At 40.8% G+C, this 16,394-nt stretch overlaps 1 protein-coding gene across 1 annotated transcript in view; it reads right to left on the bottom strand.

Annotated features, from left to right (window-relative positions):
* Positions 1-6,774: 6,774 nt before the first annotated feature.
* Positions 6,775-16,394, bottom strand: part of LOC130889448 (mitochondrial adenyl nucleotide antiporter SLC25A24-like) — a 62,228-nt gene continuing 52,608 nt past the window's right edge. Inside the window, exons 7-10 of the mRNA XM_057793184.1 lie at positions 10,661-10,768; positions 9,630-9,797; positions 8,171-8,318; positions 6,775-6,950 (exon numbers count right to left, since the gene is read on the bottom strand). Coding sequence (XP_057649167.1) covers positions 6,775-6,950; positions 8,171-8,318; positions 9,630-9,797; positions 10,661-10,768 — 600 coding nt within the window. The remainder of the gene's footprint in view (positions 6,951-8,170; positions 8,319-9,629; positions 9,798-10,660; positions 10,769-16,394) is intronic.

Below are 16,394 nucleotides of genomic sequence, written 5' to 3'. Positions count from 1 at the left end.
GCACACACACAACAACAACAACAACCCTGCACTCTCCACTACTGTCACCTACACACACAGGCACGCACACACACACACAACAACAACCCTGCACTCTCCACTACTGTCACCTACACACACAGGCACGCATACACACCACCAACAACAACAACCCTGTACTTTCCACTACACACACACCACCAACCACCCTGCACTCTCCACTATTGTCACCTACACACACACACACACACACTTCATCCCCCACCCCGCTCCCCACCCTCCATGTTCCCCACCCCCACAGTGGCCTATAAGTAGTGGGGTCGGGTGACTGTGGACTGGAACTTCTGAAACCTTAACCCCAGGAGAACCTTTCCCTACTTACAAACTGACCATCTCCACTGTTAGCTATGATAGCGAAGGATGGCTAACACACAGCTAACAACCATAGCCAGTTTCTGCACAGGAGAAGGAAATGTTCATGGACTTGAGACCTCTCCACAAGAGGGCTTCCTTTCCTGTGTCTGTCGGTAAGGCTCATGGGCCAAAGACTCCCACGAAGCCACACAGACACCCCTGGGCTCATATTTGTTTTACTTTGCCCATTTGGTCAGGAAGAGAGTCTAGCATTCTGCCTAATTCAGCACTTCTGCTTTAGAAGGCACTGGCCTGCCTGCCTTTTAAACAGCAGCATAGAAACAGCAGCCTTTTGTTGACTTCATCAATTTTGGTCCTTGAAGACTTCAGATTCTATCTTGAATTCCTTGGAGTGGTAGTGGATCTGCTTGAATAACCACTGTAGAGCCTCACAGTTTGTGCAGGTAAACATGTTTGTTCTTATTAATAGCTACTGATTGCCCCGATAAAGACAAATCATCAGCCGCTCCAGGAGGACCCATTCTATCCTGTGTTCGCAGCTTCCCACACAGCTACATCACAGAAAAGGTGATTTTTACCATACAGCAAAACATGAGCCTGGATGTCCTAGCAATGCAGCGAGGAGATAATCACTTTAGGTTTAGGCTCATTCATATCACATTGAGCTAATTGGAAATCTATCATATTCTCTAAGTCATTTAGAAGTCAGAATTCCAGGTTAAAAGATAAATGAATTCTGTCTCTTGTCCAGACTATCTACCAACCCATGCCATGCCCCAAAGAAATGCCAACAAGTCCCAATTGTGCAAAGATGGCACTAAATTACTAAAATCACCACCATTACTAAATCATGTGAATACTTCACATTTTAAAATAACTGTAATTGTTTTAAATAATAGAATTATAACGGCAGTGCTAAAACATCAGTGTTTCAACATTTATTTGAACTATGTCCTGAGAACTATACATTTAGTGTAAATAATTTGAACCTTTTTAATAACAGTAATTATAGACAATTGACCAATTTTGTATATTTCTACTTCATATATAAACACCGATGGTCCCTCTTCCCTCTGTGCTTCCTCTCCCTCCTCTCGCCATCTCCATTCATGCCTCCATCTTCACTTCCCTCTCTCCACCCCCCTCCTTCCTTTTCCTTTCCTATCTTCCTTAGAAGTGAGGAGCGACCAGGCAGGTCTGAGTGACACAAGCTGTGTGGCAGGAATCAAAGGGGGTTGAGCAGGATGCCTGGTTGGATTGAATGAGTGGCTCCATGCAGGAGAACGACCTGGAGAATGCCGTCACGAGGACACGTCAGACAGACTAAAACAGAATATTCTACAGTCTGTAACCTTTAGGTCTGCAAAGATAGTGAAAGCCGGGGAATGACTGAAACAATGTTCTTTGCTGAAGGAGACCAGAAGTAAGAGAAGTTCAGCATGTGGCCGGAAAGGCTGTCATTTGGAGAGCAGGTAAAATCATGAGAATATGTGGGCTGTTTCTTTACTATGTTACATAGGCTTGCAAACTGGCTTTTGAAACAAAGAAAGTCCCAATATTCTTTTTTTTTTAAAAAAAAAATTCTTTTCCTTGTAACACATTTTCCTTCTCAGGAACAAACTAGGTAAAACCAAATCCTAGTGAGCAAAACAGAAACAACCCACGATTTACATAACACTTTCACGAGGTCAGCAGTGTGGTACAGTAAAAGCCACCCAGCCAATGGGGAAGGAAGAAACACTGTCGCTGATGTTCAGTTGGTGGCCAGGAATGAGATTACAGCAGAGAACTCCTGCATTCCCCCATGACAGTCTCCAGTGATGAGGCTGGGATTTGACTGGGAAGCTGGCAGGAAGGGGTGAGTGAAGGCAGAGGCTGTTCTATACATACACCCAGAGTCTGTGCGGGAAAAGAAAGGGCACCTGAGGGTGTGCCACGTGATCCATCCTTTGCCTAATATCACAGGCTGAATTAAGCGGTTTCACTAAGCCTCTGTACAAGTTAACTTTCCTGAATCTTCTATCAGTCATGAAGAACAAACTCAACTTTCCAAATACATTTCTTCATTTTTATGTTAGAAATATTCCACACAAGCATTGAAGGCAAGGGCTTGATGTACAGAGTGGACATGCAATGATTGATATTTTCTACTGAAGAAGCTCACACGGGTTCCAGCCTTGCCCAGTATAAAACACTCTCTAAGACACCCTGCACTTTGACCAAGCTAGTTGCCTTTCTCCTTGAAGACCCAGAAGTAACACCCAGTGTATGAGATGACTCTGCAGACGCGGGGCACTGCAACCATCATCTTCATTCTTATTCAGAGACACGCTCAGCTGTGTTTACTGCCTAACTCTCAAACTTGCCCCCCTTCTCTCCAGAGGGAGAGAAGGTTCAAAGAGTCACTGGGAGTCGCCAGAAACAATGACAGAAGAGGGAAAAGGCAACTCTTGGCTAGAGTTTCATCACAGTCCAGGACAGTGATGCAGGTTAAGCTCCTAGGAAGTGTTGCTACTTTAGAAGGTAAATTAGTAGCACATTAAGTTACAAGGTAATACGGGATTAGGGTGAGGAGAACTGGGAGGATGTCCCAGTCAGTAAAATGTTTGCCTTCTAAGCATGAGGACCTGAGTTCAATCCCCGGACACCCGCATTAACTAGTAAATAAATAAATAAATAAATAAATAAATAAATAAATAAATAAATAAATGGCAGAGCACACCTATAACCCAGTCCTGTAAGGCAGAGACAGGGCATCTCTCAGCTTGCTACCCTGCCAATCTTGCCTGAATAGAAGCTCCGGGTTTATGACTCTGTCTCAAAAAACTATGGTGGAGAGTCCTGGTGATGGCTTGCCGCGGACTGACTCTCTTGGAGATCGAAGACCGAGGGAGAACAGGGGTGAAGGCTTAGGAGAACCCAGGATTCGGCGAATGACAGACAGACACAACTCTAATGAGATTTGAATCTGCTGCAACTTTACTAAAATTCAAGCATCACTTTTAAGAGATTACAGAAGGAAGTTGGCAGACATAAAAGTTTCCATAGAAAAATGATTACAAACAATTATTTTCAGCAAGTCTTGTGGTCAGGGCCAGGTGGGCAGAGCTTTTCTTTGAAATTCGTCTCACATCACTAACTAACTGTGCTTTCTCATGGCCCTAAATCATATCTGCCCTCAAGGTAACCAAGGTAACCCAAACACCATTCTTCAGGATTCCACCCCCAGGGTTTGTTCCAATATTGAATGACTGACTTCATGTTATCAAGAATAGCCTGCCTTTCTTTCCTATCTAAAATGCACCAGGGGTTTCTCATTCTGGCTAGCCTCTCCATAAATGGTAACTCATGCCATTCCATACATTTTCCTTCATAATTTACCCATCTTCTACCAAATCTCCTATCATGAGCTCTTTCTGTTCTAGGGTATCTATAAATTCCCCCAGAGAGCGAGCTGGAGTTTTAATCATAACATTAATGGCCTGAATCAAGGGAGGGAACTGACGCATCAGTTCCTCCGTATTCAAGGAGCCGTTGGAAATGCTTCCTGGTTCCTTGAACAGATTAAGTTTTTGTCAAGAGAAAAATAGAACAGAAGCAGAGTCAATGCAAGAAACCATCGCCAGGAACAAAGTGAACGAGATCATTGAGGCTAATCAGGCACCTCAACTCGAGCAGACTGCCAGGGAACCGCCAGGGGCCAAGCTCCGGGAAGCACGAGCCCCTCATTTTGAGACGGCCACCACCTGAGAGGTATTTTGTCACACAGGCGGGACAGCCGTGGATGTGGCAATGGCTCAGCAAGTAAAGACACCTGTTGTTAATCCTGGTGACCTGAGTTCGATCCTTGGGACCCATAGGGTGAGAAGAAAGAACTGACCCCAAGCAAGTGACACATGCCTTGTCATTTGGGCACACACATGTGTACACACACACACACACAAACACACACACAATCTAATAAAAATTTAAATAAGGTGGGGAATGATTAAGGAAGATACCTAATGTTGCCTTTTGGTCTCCACATGCACACCCACACATGTAAACACACATACAAGAACACATAAGAGGTAAGAGAAAGAAGTACAATAACATTAATTATTTTATATAAATGACTTCCCTGACTCATCTTAGAGTTAGGTACTATTGTAATAATAATCAACATTCTAAGAACAAAAGCTGTAGTTAAGGTTGGAAAAAGACTGCTAACAAGACATGGAATAATAACCCTTGCCTTCAACCGAATATAAAGCCAGTGTAAGCGCATGTCCCTACCTGTGTATGTTGCTCATTCACTGAATGTCTGCTAAGTGTCACCCAAAGACCTCCAAATAGGAGAGACAGCAAAGGAGAAACCTAGCCAAAGTCCCTGCCCAGGGAGCTAGTCCAGAGAGACAGAAAGCAATGTGCTCATCTCTAAAGGAGTCTAACACTATCAGCAATTTCGGTCAGAGGCCGGAAATACAGCTTAGCAGTTGAGAGCACTGTTTGCTCTTCCAGAGGACCTGGGTGTGGCAGCTCACAACCATCTGTAAGTCCAGTTGCCACCTCTCCCTCCCAAGCCACCGGTAGCCACCATTCCACCTGCCTCCACGAACCTAATCACTCTTGGTACCTCATATAAGTGAACACACAGCGTTTATACTTTGTAACAAATTTATTTCACTTAGTATAATATCCTCCAGGTTCATCCATATTGAAATGTGTATCAAGATTTTCATTTAAAGAGAGAAATAGCATGTACCATAGTTTATTCACCTGTACATGACTTCCAGGTTGCTTGCACATTATTGCAAGCAATGCTGCTACGAGTATAGATAAGCAAGCAGGTCCTTGAGCCCCTGCTTTGAACTGTTTTTGAAACAGGACAAGCTGCTAGATGACACAACCATCCTTCTTTTGGGGGATGAGATCTCCTGAGGAACCGCCCTCCACGGCAGTGGCACTGTGCTCCACCAACAGTACACAGGGCTCCAGTTTCTCCACATCCTCACCAGAACTTGCTGTTCTCTTAGATTTTCTCAATAACAGCCATCACAGTGGTGTAAAATGGGATTTCATTTAGGTTTTAATTTGCTTTCCCTGTGGTCAGGAATGTCAAGTTGCTTTTCTTCGCTTATTTGTGTCATTTCTATAATAATTTCTTTGGGAAAATGTCTACTCAAGACCTTTGCTCACTTTTTAGCCGAGTTTACTGTTGAATGTGGTCAGAGTACATAGCATGATATAGGAAACTGAAACAGTAAACCCAGACATTTTATACAATTGATATTTACTAGTGAAGTTAAAAATGAAATCAGAACTAACCAACTATTAATAGAGTTCCATCAGTAGACAGCTTATTTAAAATTGAAATATAAGCTCATAATAGCATTGTTGCTCAGTCAATTTTATGACTGGAGCTCCCACTTGCTGTGCAAATAAAAAGCAATGACTCAGAAAAGGAACTTTGGGGATAAAGCTCTGAGTCTCACACTTAGACCCCACCCCTCTCCAGTTCCAGCAACTGGTTCAATTGGATCACCTGAGATGGCTGAAGTGAGTAGGGACTTTTGAGGACACAAACGGGTACAATTAAGAAATGCTAGCCAGCTTTTCATTCTCAAGGTTTATGGAACCCACACAGACAGGGATCCCCCAGGCTAGATAATGGAGGCAGTTCTTGTCTACAAAGATGTCTAGAAGGATAAAACCATCTCCAGGGGGGTGAGTGGGATGGGATGTGCAGAAGCTGAAGGGACAACGGGCCAGCAAGGGAAGCAACAAATGGACAACAATCTAGAAGGAATTACGAAGTGGATTATCCATTCCGCTGAGGAGATTAACTGTAATGTCAAATTTAAATGCACTGATTTTTGCTTTACTGTGTAAAACATGTTCAAGCTTAACTTAAAAAGAGAATGCTAAGCCGGGCGGTGGTGGTGCACGCCTTTAATCCCAGCACTTGGGAGGCAGAGGCAGGCGGATCTCTGTGAGTTCGAGACCAGCCTGGTCTACAAGAGCTAGTTCCAGGACAGGCTCCAAAACTACAGAGAAACCCTGTCTTGAAAAGCCAAAAAAAAAAAAAAAAAAAAAAAGAGAATGCTAGTGAAAATTCTCATAGCTTACCAAATGTTTCCTATGCGACCATATGATATATTTGATATATTAGCACCCAATCAAAACCTGGTTTTAGAATTAAGGAGAATGTAACAGGAAGTGTAAAATAAGAATTCTGTGGATAATAAAGGAGTTTAAGTTATTAAAGAGCTCTATCAAAGTTATTATTTAATTTGTATATTTTATAATAAATAAAGACAAAGTAATTTTACAATTAGTTAATATTTCTTTCCTTTCAGGAAAAAGTAAGGTCACCTTATAGCCCAGGATTATCGTATACTGTAGTGGTTACAGCAACGGCAGCAGCTTGACATTGCACTTCTAGGTTAGTCCAAAAAGCAGTTTCACCAGTTCATTAGCCACGCAGCCGATGCCCACTGCAGGAAGCAGCTTGATGATGTTAGGGGTGAGACCCCGGAAAAATCCCCTCTTTCCTTCTTTAGTGTATATTTCTTGAATGAGCTGAAACATAGGTATTTTTTCCTTTTCCATGATAGCTATAAATTTTAAAGCACAGTATAATTCAATATTTAATATTTACATAGTAATCTAGCCCAAAGGTAATGGGAATTTATAGAAATTGCGATCATTTCAGAGGATACTCATATATAGAATGATCCTATGTTGCTCAATAGGGTAGTAACTACACATGTGGCTATTTAAGTAAACTTAAATTTCTGCTCAGTCATATTAGTACATTTCACATGTCTGGTAGTCACTATATCTGGGCAGTACAGATATAGATGATTTCATCACTACAGAAGGTCCCTAGAACAACTTGCAAATCTTCTATGAGACATTTCACAGAGTCAATTGGAAAGGGGACTGAAGGGCAGTTTAATGGAAAAAGGCATGCATGATAATGGGCAGAGAAATTCTCCAACTCAATTGCAATATAAGTTGTACCCAAAGCCTCACTGAGAAAGATGGGGAGAAGGAAAAAGTCAAATCATATTACCCACTGCGAGACCCCTTAATACACTCAAGAAGGTAATAGCATTGTGCTGCCTTTTCATCTTCGAAAAGTGATTTTTATTTGTTAAAATCTAAATCTCTATCTAATATTTCACCAAGAAAAAGAAAATACACAGTGCTTAATATCAACTCCCTGAGCAGACTGAAATACAGAGTCCAAAACCAACTTACAGCAGTGGTAGCAAACCAAGGAGAGCGACTGCCTCTGTGGACTGGACGCTGGTTTGACGTGAACAAAGAAACCCCTTCCATTGTTCCACAGGGCACTTCCTAAGTAAAGTCTTAAAGAGACCATCAGTAACTGGAGCAAATGTGAAGGGCCCCAGAAAGAACTTCGAAGGGAAAAAAATAACTGAAACTTACAAAAGGTTCCAAGAGAGATGGCTCAATGGTTAAGAGCACTTTCTGCTCTTCCAGAGAACCCAGGTTCAGTGCCCAGGACCCACATGGCTGCACACAGCTACAACTCCAGCTCCTAGAGCTCTATTGCCCTCTTCTGGCTGCTTCAGTCACTGCACTTACGTAGTATATGTAGATACACGTAAGCAACACACTCATACACATAAAATAAAACAAATAAATCTTTAATAAATTCAGATCTAGTATTTTAAATCAGTTAGCTTTTCCTTTATTTGTCAATTCAATGGGTTTTCTGCCTTCAAAATCATCAACTCAAACTTATTTCAAGCATATCTCTTACCTTAGTGATGACTTCACTAACCTAAAACGATAGAAAACTCACCTGCCTGCATGCGAGTTCTAAGAAGGTTCAGGGGGAAACTGGCTAACTGGCCACAAGTGTGTGAGAGTGTGCTGCAGCCCAGCACGATGGCTATGCCAGGGTTCACAGAGCTTCCTGAGTAGTGTTCCAGCCAGTAATTCTTCAGAAGCTGGTGAAGAAGAGAGGACTTTGATCTTGCAGCTCTAAGTAGAATAAAGTTTAGCAGCTGAGCTTGCTCTGCATTTGGATGTCTATGTTTCTTATGCGGTTTTTGCCTGGCTTTGCTTTTGTTTTCCTTTGATTGTTTTGATTTTAAAGACCAGAGAAAAAATTCTGGATATTCTCACAGGAACTAACACAATACCGTTTTTATGTCAGTGTCAAATCTGTCCTGAGACAGATGCATGGGCATGACCATGAAATGCCTGTGACCCTGCCTGGTAACACTGTACCAGGGTCAGGGTTTCACTTCTAGGCTGGCTCTCATGTTTAACCCATGTTTATTTTCTTCCTTGATGCTAATCTTTACAAATATGCAAGAATAGTTCTGTTTTCTCAACCTTACCCGTGCATCAGATTCTTCTGGGCAGTTAGGAAATCCAAATCCCAGCTGTTGCGGATTATCTGTTTAACTATGCAAAGATGTGGTGCATTTGTTTAGCTATGGAAAGATGTGTTACATTTGTTTAAGCTGTGGAGTATTTGTTTAGTGATGTCAAGAAGATGTGTTGCATTTGTTTAATTATGGAAAGATGTGTTGCTGTTCTACCTGCCTGCCTAAGGCACCTGATTGGTCTAATAAAAAGCTGAATAGCCAATAGCAAGGAAGGAACTATAGGTGGAACTTACAGGCAGGGAGAGTAAGTAGGAGGAGGAATTTAGGCTTGGGAAGGAAGAAAGAAAAAGAGATGCCAGGGAGATGCCTGGGGCCAGACAGACAGACATGGAGCAAGCAAAAGAGCAGGATATACAGAATGAAAGGTTAAAAAATATCTCTGAGGAAAAATATAGATTAAAGTAGTTAAATTAATTAAATCAACAGGTTAAATTAAGTTAAAGATCTAGTGAGACAAGCCTAAGGTAAGGCCCAGCATTCACAATTAATAAGTCTCCGTATCTTTATTTGTGAGCTGGTTAGCGGCCCAAAGTAAATTCCAACTACACCAGGCCTTCTTGTGATAATTAAATCAGAATACCTCAGGATGTGACCAAGGGGGTCTATTCTTTTAAAGATCTACAAGTAAGTGATTCTGATGCACACCCAAGGCTTAAAACTACCATTTTATTGGAAGTTAAAAAAAAAAAAAAGCAAAAAATGACTAGAGTACCAGATGTCTAAGAGAACAGCAAATAAAAACACTCAATTTGACTCTTGATCAGAAGCTATTTCATGCAACAGCATATCTATATTTCAGAATAAAAATCTTGTGTAACATTGTCAAATACAATGCATAATGACATATGTCAAAAATGAACTCACCTCAAAGATGGCAAGATCTAAGCCTGCATATGGGATGATACCAATCAGGTTGGGAACATAGCCTTTGCCAAAGGCCTGAATGCCCTCTGTCTTCAGAAGCTTCCTGCAACAATCAACAACCCCAGAATACTCGCCAGTTTTACCTAAAATCAGCCTGGTCTTTATCACCTGGGTGGGAAAGAATATAATAAAGGTGTATTGATTAGATTCGCTGGACTTGTGTAGCAATCTTGTGAGGTCTGTTATATCACGCTTACAAATTTTACAGAAATCTTAGAACCTCCAGTGGCTTATGCCTGTAATCTCAACACTCAGGAGACAAGGACAAGGAAATTGCCATAAACTCGATGTTAGCCTGGGCTGAATAGTGATGTCCAGGACAACTTGGGCTATAGTGTGAGATACTGTATCAAATAACCAAACACAAACAACAATGATAAAAACACTCCAAACAAATGAACATTCTAAGGCTAAGTGTCTGTTTATTAAAACTTCCTTTCCTTTGTTAAACGGGTTACTTCCACCGAAAGTGCCTTTCTCCCTGACCTCATGTTCAAAGCCGATGCTGTGGTCACACTTTCTCTTCATGTCTCTCATGGAATTCTTAACCAGAAATAAATAAATTCTCCCTTTGAGTTTCCATAGCACTATATAATGAGCTATCTTCTACAACTTTTTTCAATTTGGATCATTGATATGAATGTATATGTTTAATTTTCCCTTATAGATCAAGGAATACATGATCAAAATCCCCATCTGAGTCTCCCTTGGGTCCTACATGGCACGTAGCAGAATATCTAAGTTTAGCATGCATACAATCCATATTTGCCTACCAAGTGACTAAACAGATAAATGTATTTTCTTGGTCTATCTATAATACCATTTGTCTTAAACAAAGCAAAGTATATTGAGACTGATACTTTATACAAGATTCAAATCTTACAAAGTTATTATAATGACCTGGAAGTCATTTCTGATTGTTAGTTGCATTAAAAGCATGATTTTTATTAAAATGTTATAATAATACATACCTCTATGGGATAGATACAGGTTTGGGAAGTTGCACCAGCCATGGAGCCAGCTATAAATCTTTGAAGAACTCCTAAATTAGCATCATCAAAACTAAGAAGTTTCTTATACTGTATAAATAAAAATGTTGAAATATATAGTATTATTGAAATATATGCCTTTCAAGTTGTATAACAGTATTTAAAAGTATAAAATTACATTAAAATATACATCAGGTGCTGAATATTAACACAACCTAGTACAAAACTAAATTTTAGTTCCTGTTTAATAGATAAGTTAAAGCTCTCTATTCAGCTCTTTTATTTTTTCCTATGGAATAATTCAATAGCTACATTAAATTACCTAAGTCTATTCCTGAATGTGTTATATCATAAGGAACATGCAAATAACATAAATAGAAGTTGTGTTTCTATTTCTTTTTAGCACTCTGCTTTATACACAGAAGACAGCGTGTTTGCTGACTAGATAATTAGAACAACACAATAGGCCATTTTGTTACAAGGAGTGTAGTAAGGAAGACTAGGACAGGAAAGCTTATAAGGACTCTTGGGAGTTAGCCTACAGACCGCCCGTGTTAACCATATATAAGAATTAGGGTGCATTCCCCCTCCCTCTCGAGAGGGAGGGGGAATGGACTGGGGGGAGGAGAAGAGGAGTGGGGATGGGGGAGGGGAGTGGGGGGAGGGGGCAATATGTGGGAGGAGGGGGAGGGAAATGGGAAACGGGGAACAGTTGGAAATTTTAATTAAAAAAGAATAAATAAAAAATAAATAAAAAAAATAAAAAAAAAGAATTAGGGTGGAAGTGGAGAGATGGTTCAGTGGTTAAGAGCACTTGCTGTTCTTGCAGAGGACCTGGGCTCAGTTCCCAGCAACCACTTGGGTGCTTAAGACCATTCTTAACTCTACTTCCAAGCAATCTAGCACTCTCTTCTGACCACTGCAGGCAGCAGACATACACACGATGCACATACATACATACATGCAGGCATACACATGTAAAAAATATTAGGATGCCCTGTGATTTTTGCCAGTCAGACTTTAAAAGAGACAGAGTACTTTATTTGGCAGAGAAAATTCCAAAGCAGTAGCATTTAGGCTGCAGTGTGCACTAGCCACTTTTAGCGGAATATACCATAAGAACTGGGGTGGGAGGGGTGAGGGTGGTGAGAAGAGTGGGAAGATTAATAAAATCTACAGACTGTCGAGAAAAGGGGGTACATGGGAAAGGTGCTAAGAGATCAGGGCCATTGAAAAGGAGCCATGCAGCTGAATGCAGCGATGTGCACCTGGAATCCCAGCTACAGGGATGCCGGGACAGCTTCAAAACACAGCAAGATTGCATCTCGAGTTTTTAAACAATGAGGAGGGTGGTAAAAGCCTTTAAAAAAAAAAAACTAAAATCAAACTTAAAAGGGAACATTACAGCTGGCATCATATAAGTAAAAATAATTATAAGCCTCTAGTAGGTAGAATTAATACCAATAAACTACAAAACCTTATCCCCAAAATAAAGTCATGCCTGAAATAAGAAGAAAAGGGAAACCCAAGCAGACCAATAACAAAATAGGAAACAGGATCACCACTCAAAAAGTCTTTGAGCAAAAGAAAACTAATGGTCAGAAGGCTTTAATTTAAAGAACTGATGTCACTCTTTCTCCACTCTTAAAAAATATATATATAATTTTTATATACTTAGGGGTATTCACCATATATCCCTAAGTTCACTTTTGGAGGCCAGCATCACACTGATCCAAGTCAAACACATAATAAAACAAAACAAGAGGGCATTATCCCAAATGAACAGAGATGAGAAAATCCTCAATAAAACACTAGCGAACCAAACTTAAGAGCACACTTAAAAGATCAGTACTAGGAGGGAGAGTGGTATTTATCAAAGACAAAGGTTTAGCATACACACATATATCAATGTGGTACAACATTTAAAAGAAAAAATACATTATCATCTAAATAGATAGAAAAAGCACTGAACACAGTTGCATTCATTCATGATTAAAAACTCTGGGGTAACATTTTTTTCAAATAGATATAGGAGGAACTTTTCCCCATTCAATAAAGTTTGGACAGAAAAAGTCGTCAGCTAACTCTGGCTTGAGTGGTCTCTCCTCTGCTCATGGTGGAATTTAATTGCCATTTGTTCTAGTTTGGTTTCTGTTGGTATGATAAGGAGCAAGTTCATTTCAGCTCACAGTTTTAGGATACGTCCATCATGGCAGGGAAGTCAAAACAGCAGGAGCTTGAAGCGGCCAGTACCATCCACAGTAATGATCAGAAGGAGAGGGGGAAATCATGTATGCCTAGTGCTCAGTTAGTTTTCTCTACTCTTAAACAGTAGGCCCCAAACCAAGGAATGTTGCCAGCCGTCTCAGGCTGAGTCTTCCCACACAGACGAAGGAGGTCAAGACACATAGGCTACCATAGACAGCCTAATCTGGACAATCTCTCATAGAGACCTTCTCAGATGATTCTAAACTGTGACAAGTTGTCCATTAGAACTAACCATCACACCACGGCAGCATCATTAACAGAAAGGCAGGTTCTCTAAGAAGTGACAGGGCAACAGGTATCCTGCTCTTATCAATGGCTTGATAAGAGAACCCAGTTATAACCAGAGTCCATCAAAGATGGTTAAAGTGACCTGGAATGAAGCTAGGAAGCTTCTCTTGTCTTTCTCTTTCACATGTATCTTCTGACCTCCTGTCTTCCAATGCAGGACTGTGTAGCTTGAAGGTTTTCAAAGGGTTAGTAGCCCTGGACTGCACAGCCTCGAGAAGTGTTAGAAACAAATCTCTTTTCTTTATAAGTAACCCAGTGTCTATGCTTGTTATAGCAGCCTACAATTGATGTAGACAGTCTGAGACTACCTCTTAATCAATGGGGGAAGTAAAAACAATATCCCTCCAAGATCCAGGACGAGACAAAAACATCCATTCTTGGCATTTCTGCTCAATATAATATTACAGGTTCTAATCAGAGAAACTACACAAATGTGTACAACCTGAAGGTTTCCAGAAGCTTTCCCCTTGATCTTGGACTCCAAGGCCAATCTCTTTTCTTTATAAGTTACCCTGTCTATTACTTTCGCCAAATTTCCTGTGGGTGTTTTTGTTGTAACAGATCATAGGCATGAGGACTGGAGTACATGCTGACTTCTACGACCTCCCTAGTCAAGTTTACTAAACCTGGGGAGAGAGAACTTAATAATATTTTATTTAGACATTTCTCAACCATTTCCTGGCATGATTAAGACACGGCAGCACATTTGCTCCATGTTTTATGTGTCTATGTCATACACATTTCTTTCTATGGTTGTCATATGGTCTTTCCGTCTTTCTCAGTAACAAATAAGTTAAACTGTAGTTGTTATAGAAACAACTCAGGATGGATTAAAATAGCAAATGCTCACTAACGTTTGTGTCAGACACTGGTATGAGCAGGTTATGCACCCAATAATCCATCAGGTTTCACGGTCACATCCTTATTCTTTATATTTTAAGTGAAGGAACATTTATGAAAACGAAAGCACAGACAGGTTAGGTAGTTTGGCTTACTTTGCATGACTATAAAGCGGTAGAGCTAGAAATTGAATGTAGAAAGTGTGACTTCAAACTGGGCACGATGGTTCAGTGGGTAGAGCACTTGCTTATAGGCCGACAACCCAAGTTAGTGCTCCAGATCCTACAAGGGAGCAAGAAAGAACTGATTCCTGACAGCTGTTCTCTGACCTCCACACACATGCCCTGGCCTTGCGGACCTACATGCCCGTGCGCACACACACACACACACACACACACATACACACAAATTAATTAATTAATTAATTAATTAGTTAATTTCTTTAACTGAAATTCTACATCAAAAGTTCATGACCTACTGTTCCACATAGTCTCATTTTAGTTATGGACAAATGATGGTATCTAATTTAATTTACATTGAACCTCAATTCACCTCTTTAATACACAGTAATTGTGATAAAGAAACTGAAACATGAAGACGTGGGTTCTAATTCTGACTCTTTTACCAACTAAATATTACTTCAGTAAGAAGTGACTCTTTACTGGCCTATGTTTTCACGTCTACAGAAGGACACTGTGCAGCTCACCCACTGGCATTCAGGAACAAACAGGCACTGTTCTGGAAATAAACTTGTGCACCGTATTCTAAAGAAGCAGTTTTTCCTGAACAAATATTTTAAAAGAACTCTTAAAGGAAAAGACAGAACCTGACTGGCAGTGATTGTTGTTGTATCCTAATATGCACTCTCCCCTTTGTCCTGAGAAATAAGCTCATTTGCAGCTAGCCATTCCACAACTAAAGACTACACTCCCAAATCCCTTTCCAGCTACACCAATTCGTTTGTCTCAGTTTAAGCTAATGGCATGAAAGCAGAAGTACTCCACGTTACTTTAGGAAAGTGTCCTAGAAGGGAAGGATGTATCCATCTTTGATCCCTTTCCTAGTTACCGCCTGGAAGTTAGATGTGACCACTGGAGCTCCATCTCAGACTCATGACGAAGGAGACTACAACATAGGGAACCAGAGTGACTGAAGTTCTTTTTGCTTATAGAACATCTTTGACTCTGTAAACTGCCTTTCCTCGGATTTCTATGTGTGAGTAAAGTGATGAAATTCTGCCTTAAATCATGGGAGGATTTCAGTCACGCATCACTGAACCTAACTCTGACTTATATTAAGTGGTGAAAGCAACCAGCAGAATAGAGCAGAAAGAAAAGAAAAGTAAGTGCAAGATATTGATTCTAGAAAGAATTAACGTAAGAAGGAGAAAAAAATGTGAAAGAAAATGTGAACAACTGCGTGGGGGGTCCTTCTGTCTATGTGTCGCTTTTATTAGTTAACGAATAAAGAAACTGTATATTGTCAAGTGGCCAACAGTAAGTGTCCAGGGCATGTTAAATGGGAAGAAATTATAGAAGGCTTAATGTTGGCATAAGGACTTCACACAGAGTGCAAAATGTAAAACATAGTCTCTGGAAAATCACTGCACCTCACTTGGCCCAGCCTCACTCAACACTCATCCTCCAATGAAGCTCAAGAGAAAAGGGGGCCTCCTAGAAAACCTGGAGAAGGATGCGGGTTAGCTGGGGGACAGACAGGGCTTCTCAACAGCAAGAAAACAAGATTTTCAGTACAAGAGAACAGGACTAGCTAATGTGTTCCACACCTTCAGTGGCATCCCTTCATTCTTATCTCTACAAGGCAATGAGTCCCTGGACAGGCCAGCAGGAGGCAGGATGGGGCCTAAAGAGAGGAAGCACCAAGTAGGCTGTTGTCTGTCACTCAGCAGAAGTTGGCACCAAAGAGGAAAAGAATGCCCTTTTCTGCTTCTCTGTGATTCTTTCCAGCTCACCAGGGCTACAGACTAGACATCTGAAGCCAAAGGCCTGGTTAGTAACACCATTACCTGGAGTGTCCTCTGTGTCACTGTACGCCCCCTTAAGAAGTGATGGTGGCATGCTGATGACACAGAGTCCAGAACATTCTTTTTATTCATAAATGACAGCATAGACATTCCCAGTAACAGTCATGAACACACACCGGACATGACTTTTTTATGTTTGCAACACAGTATTTTTGTCTCTTAAATTGGTATTTTTATTTAGATGAAGCATTCCTGAATTTCAACATGGACTTTTAATAGAATGTGGATCTGGAAGGGCAGAGAGTTAATATATATCTTATTTTCTCATCTACCCCC

The sequence above is a fragment of the Chionomys nivalis genome, chromosome 18, assembly GCF_950005125.1.
Source record: "Chionomys nivalis chromosome 18, mChiNiv1.1, whole genome shotgun sequence".
Classification (NCBI taxonomy): domain Eukaryota; kingdom Metazoa; phylum Chordata; class Mammalia; order Rodentia; family Cricetidae; genus Chionomys; species Chionomys nivalis.
This window is presented reverse-complemented; position numbering and strand designations above follow the sequence as displayed.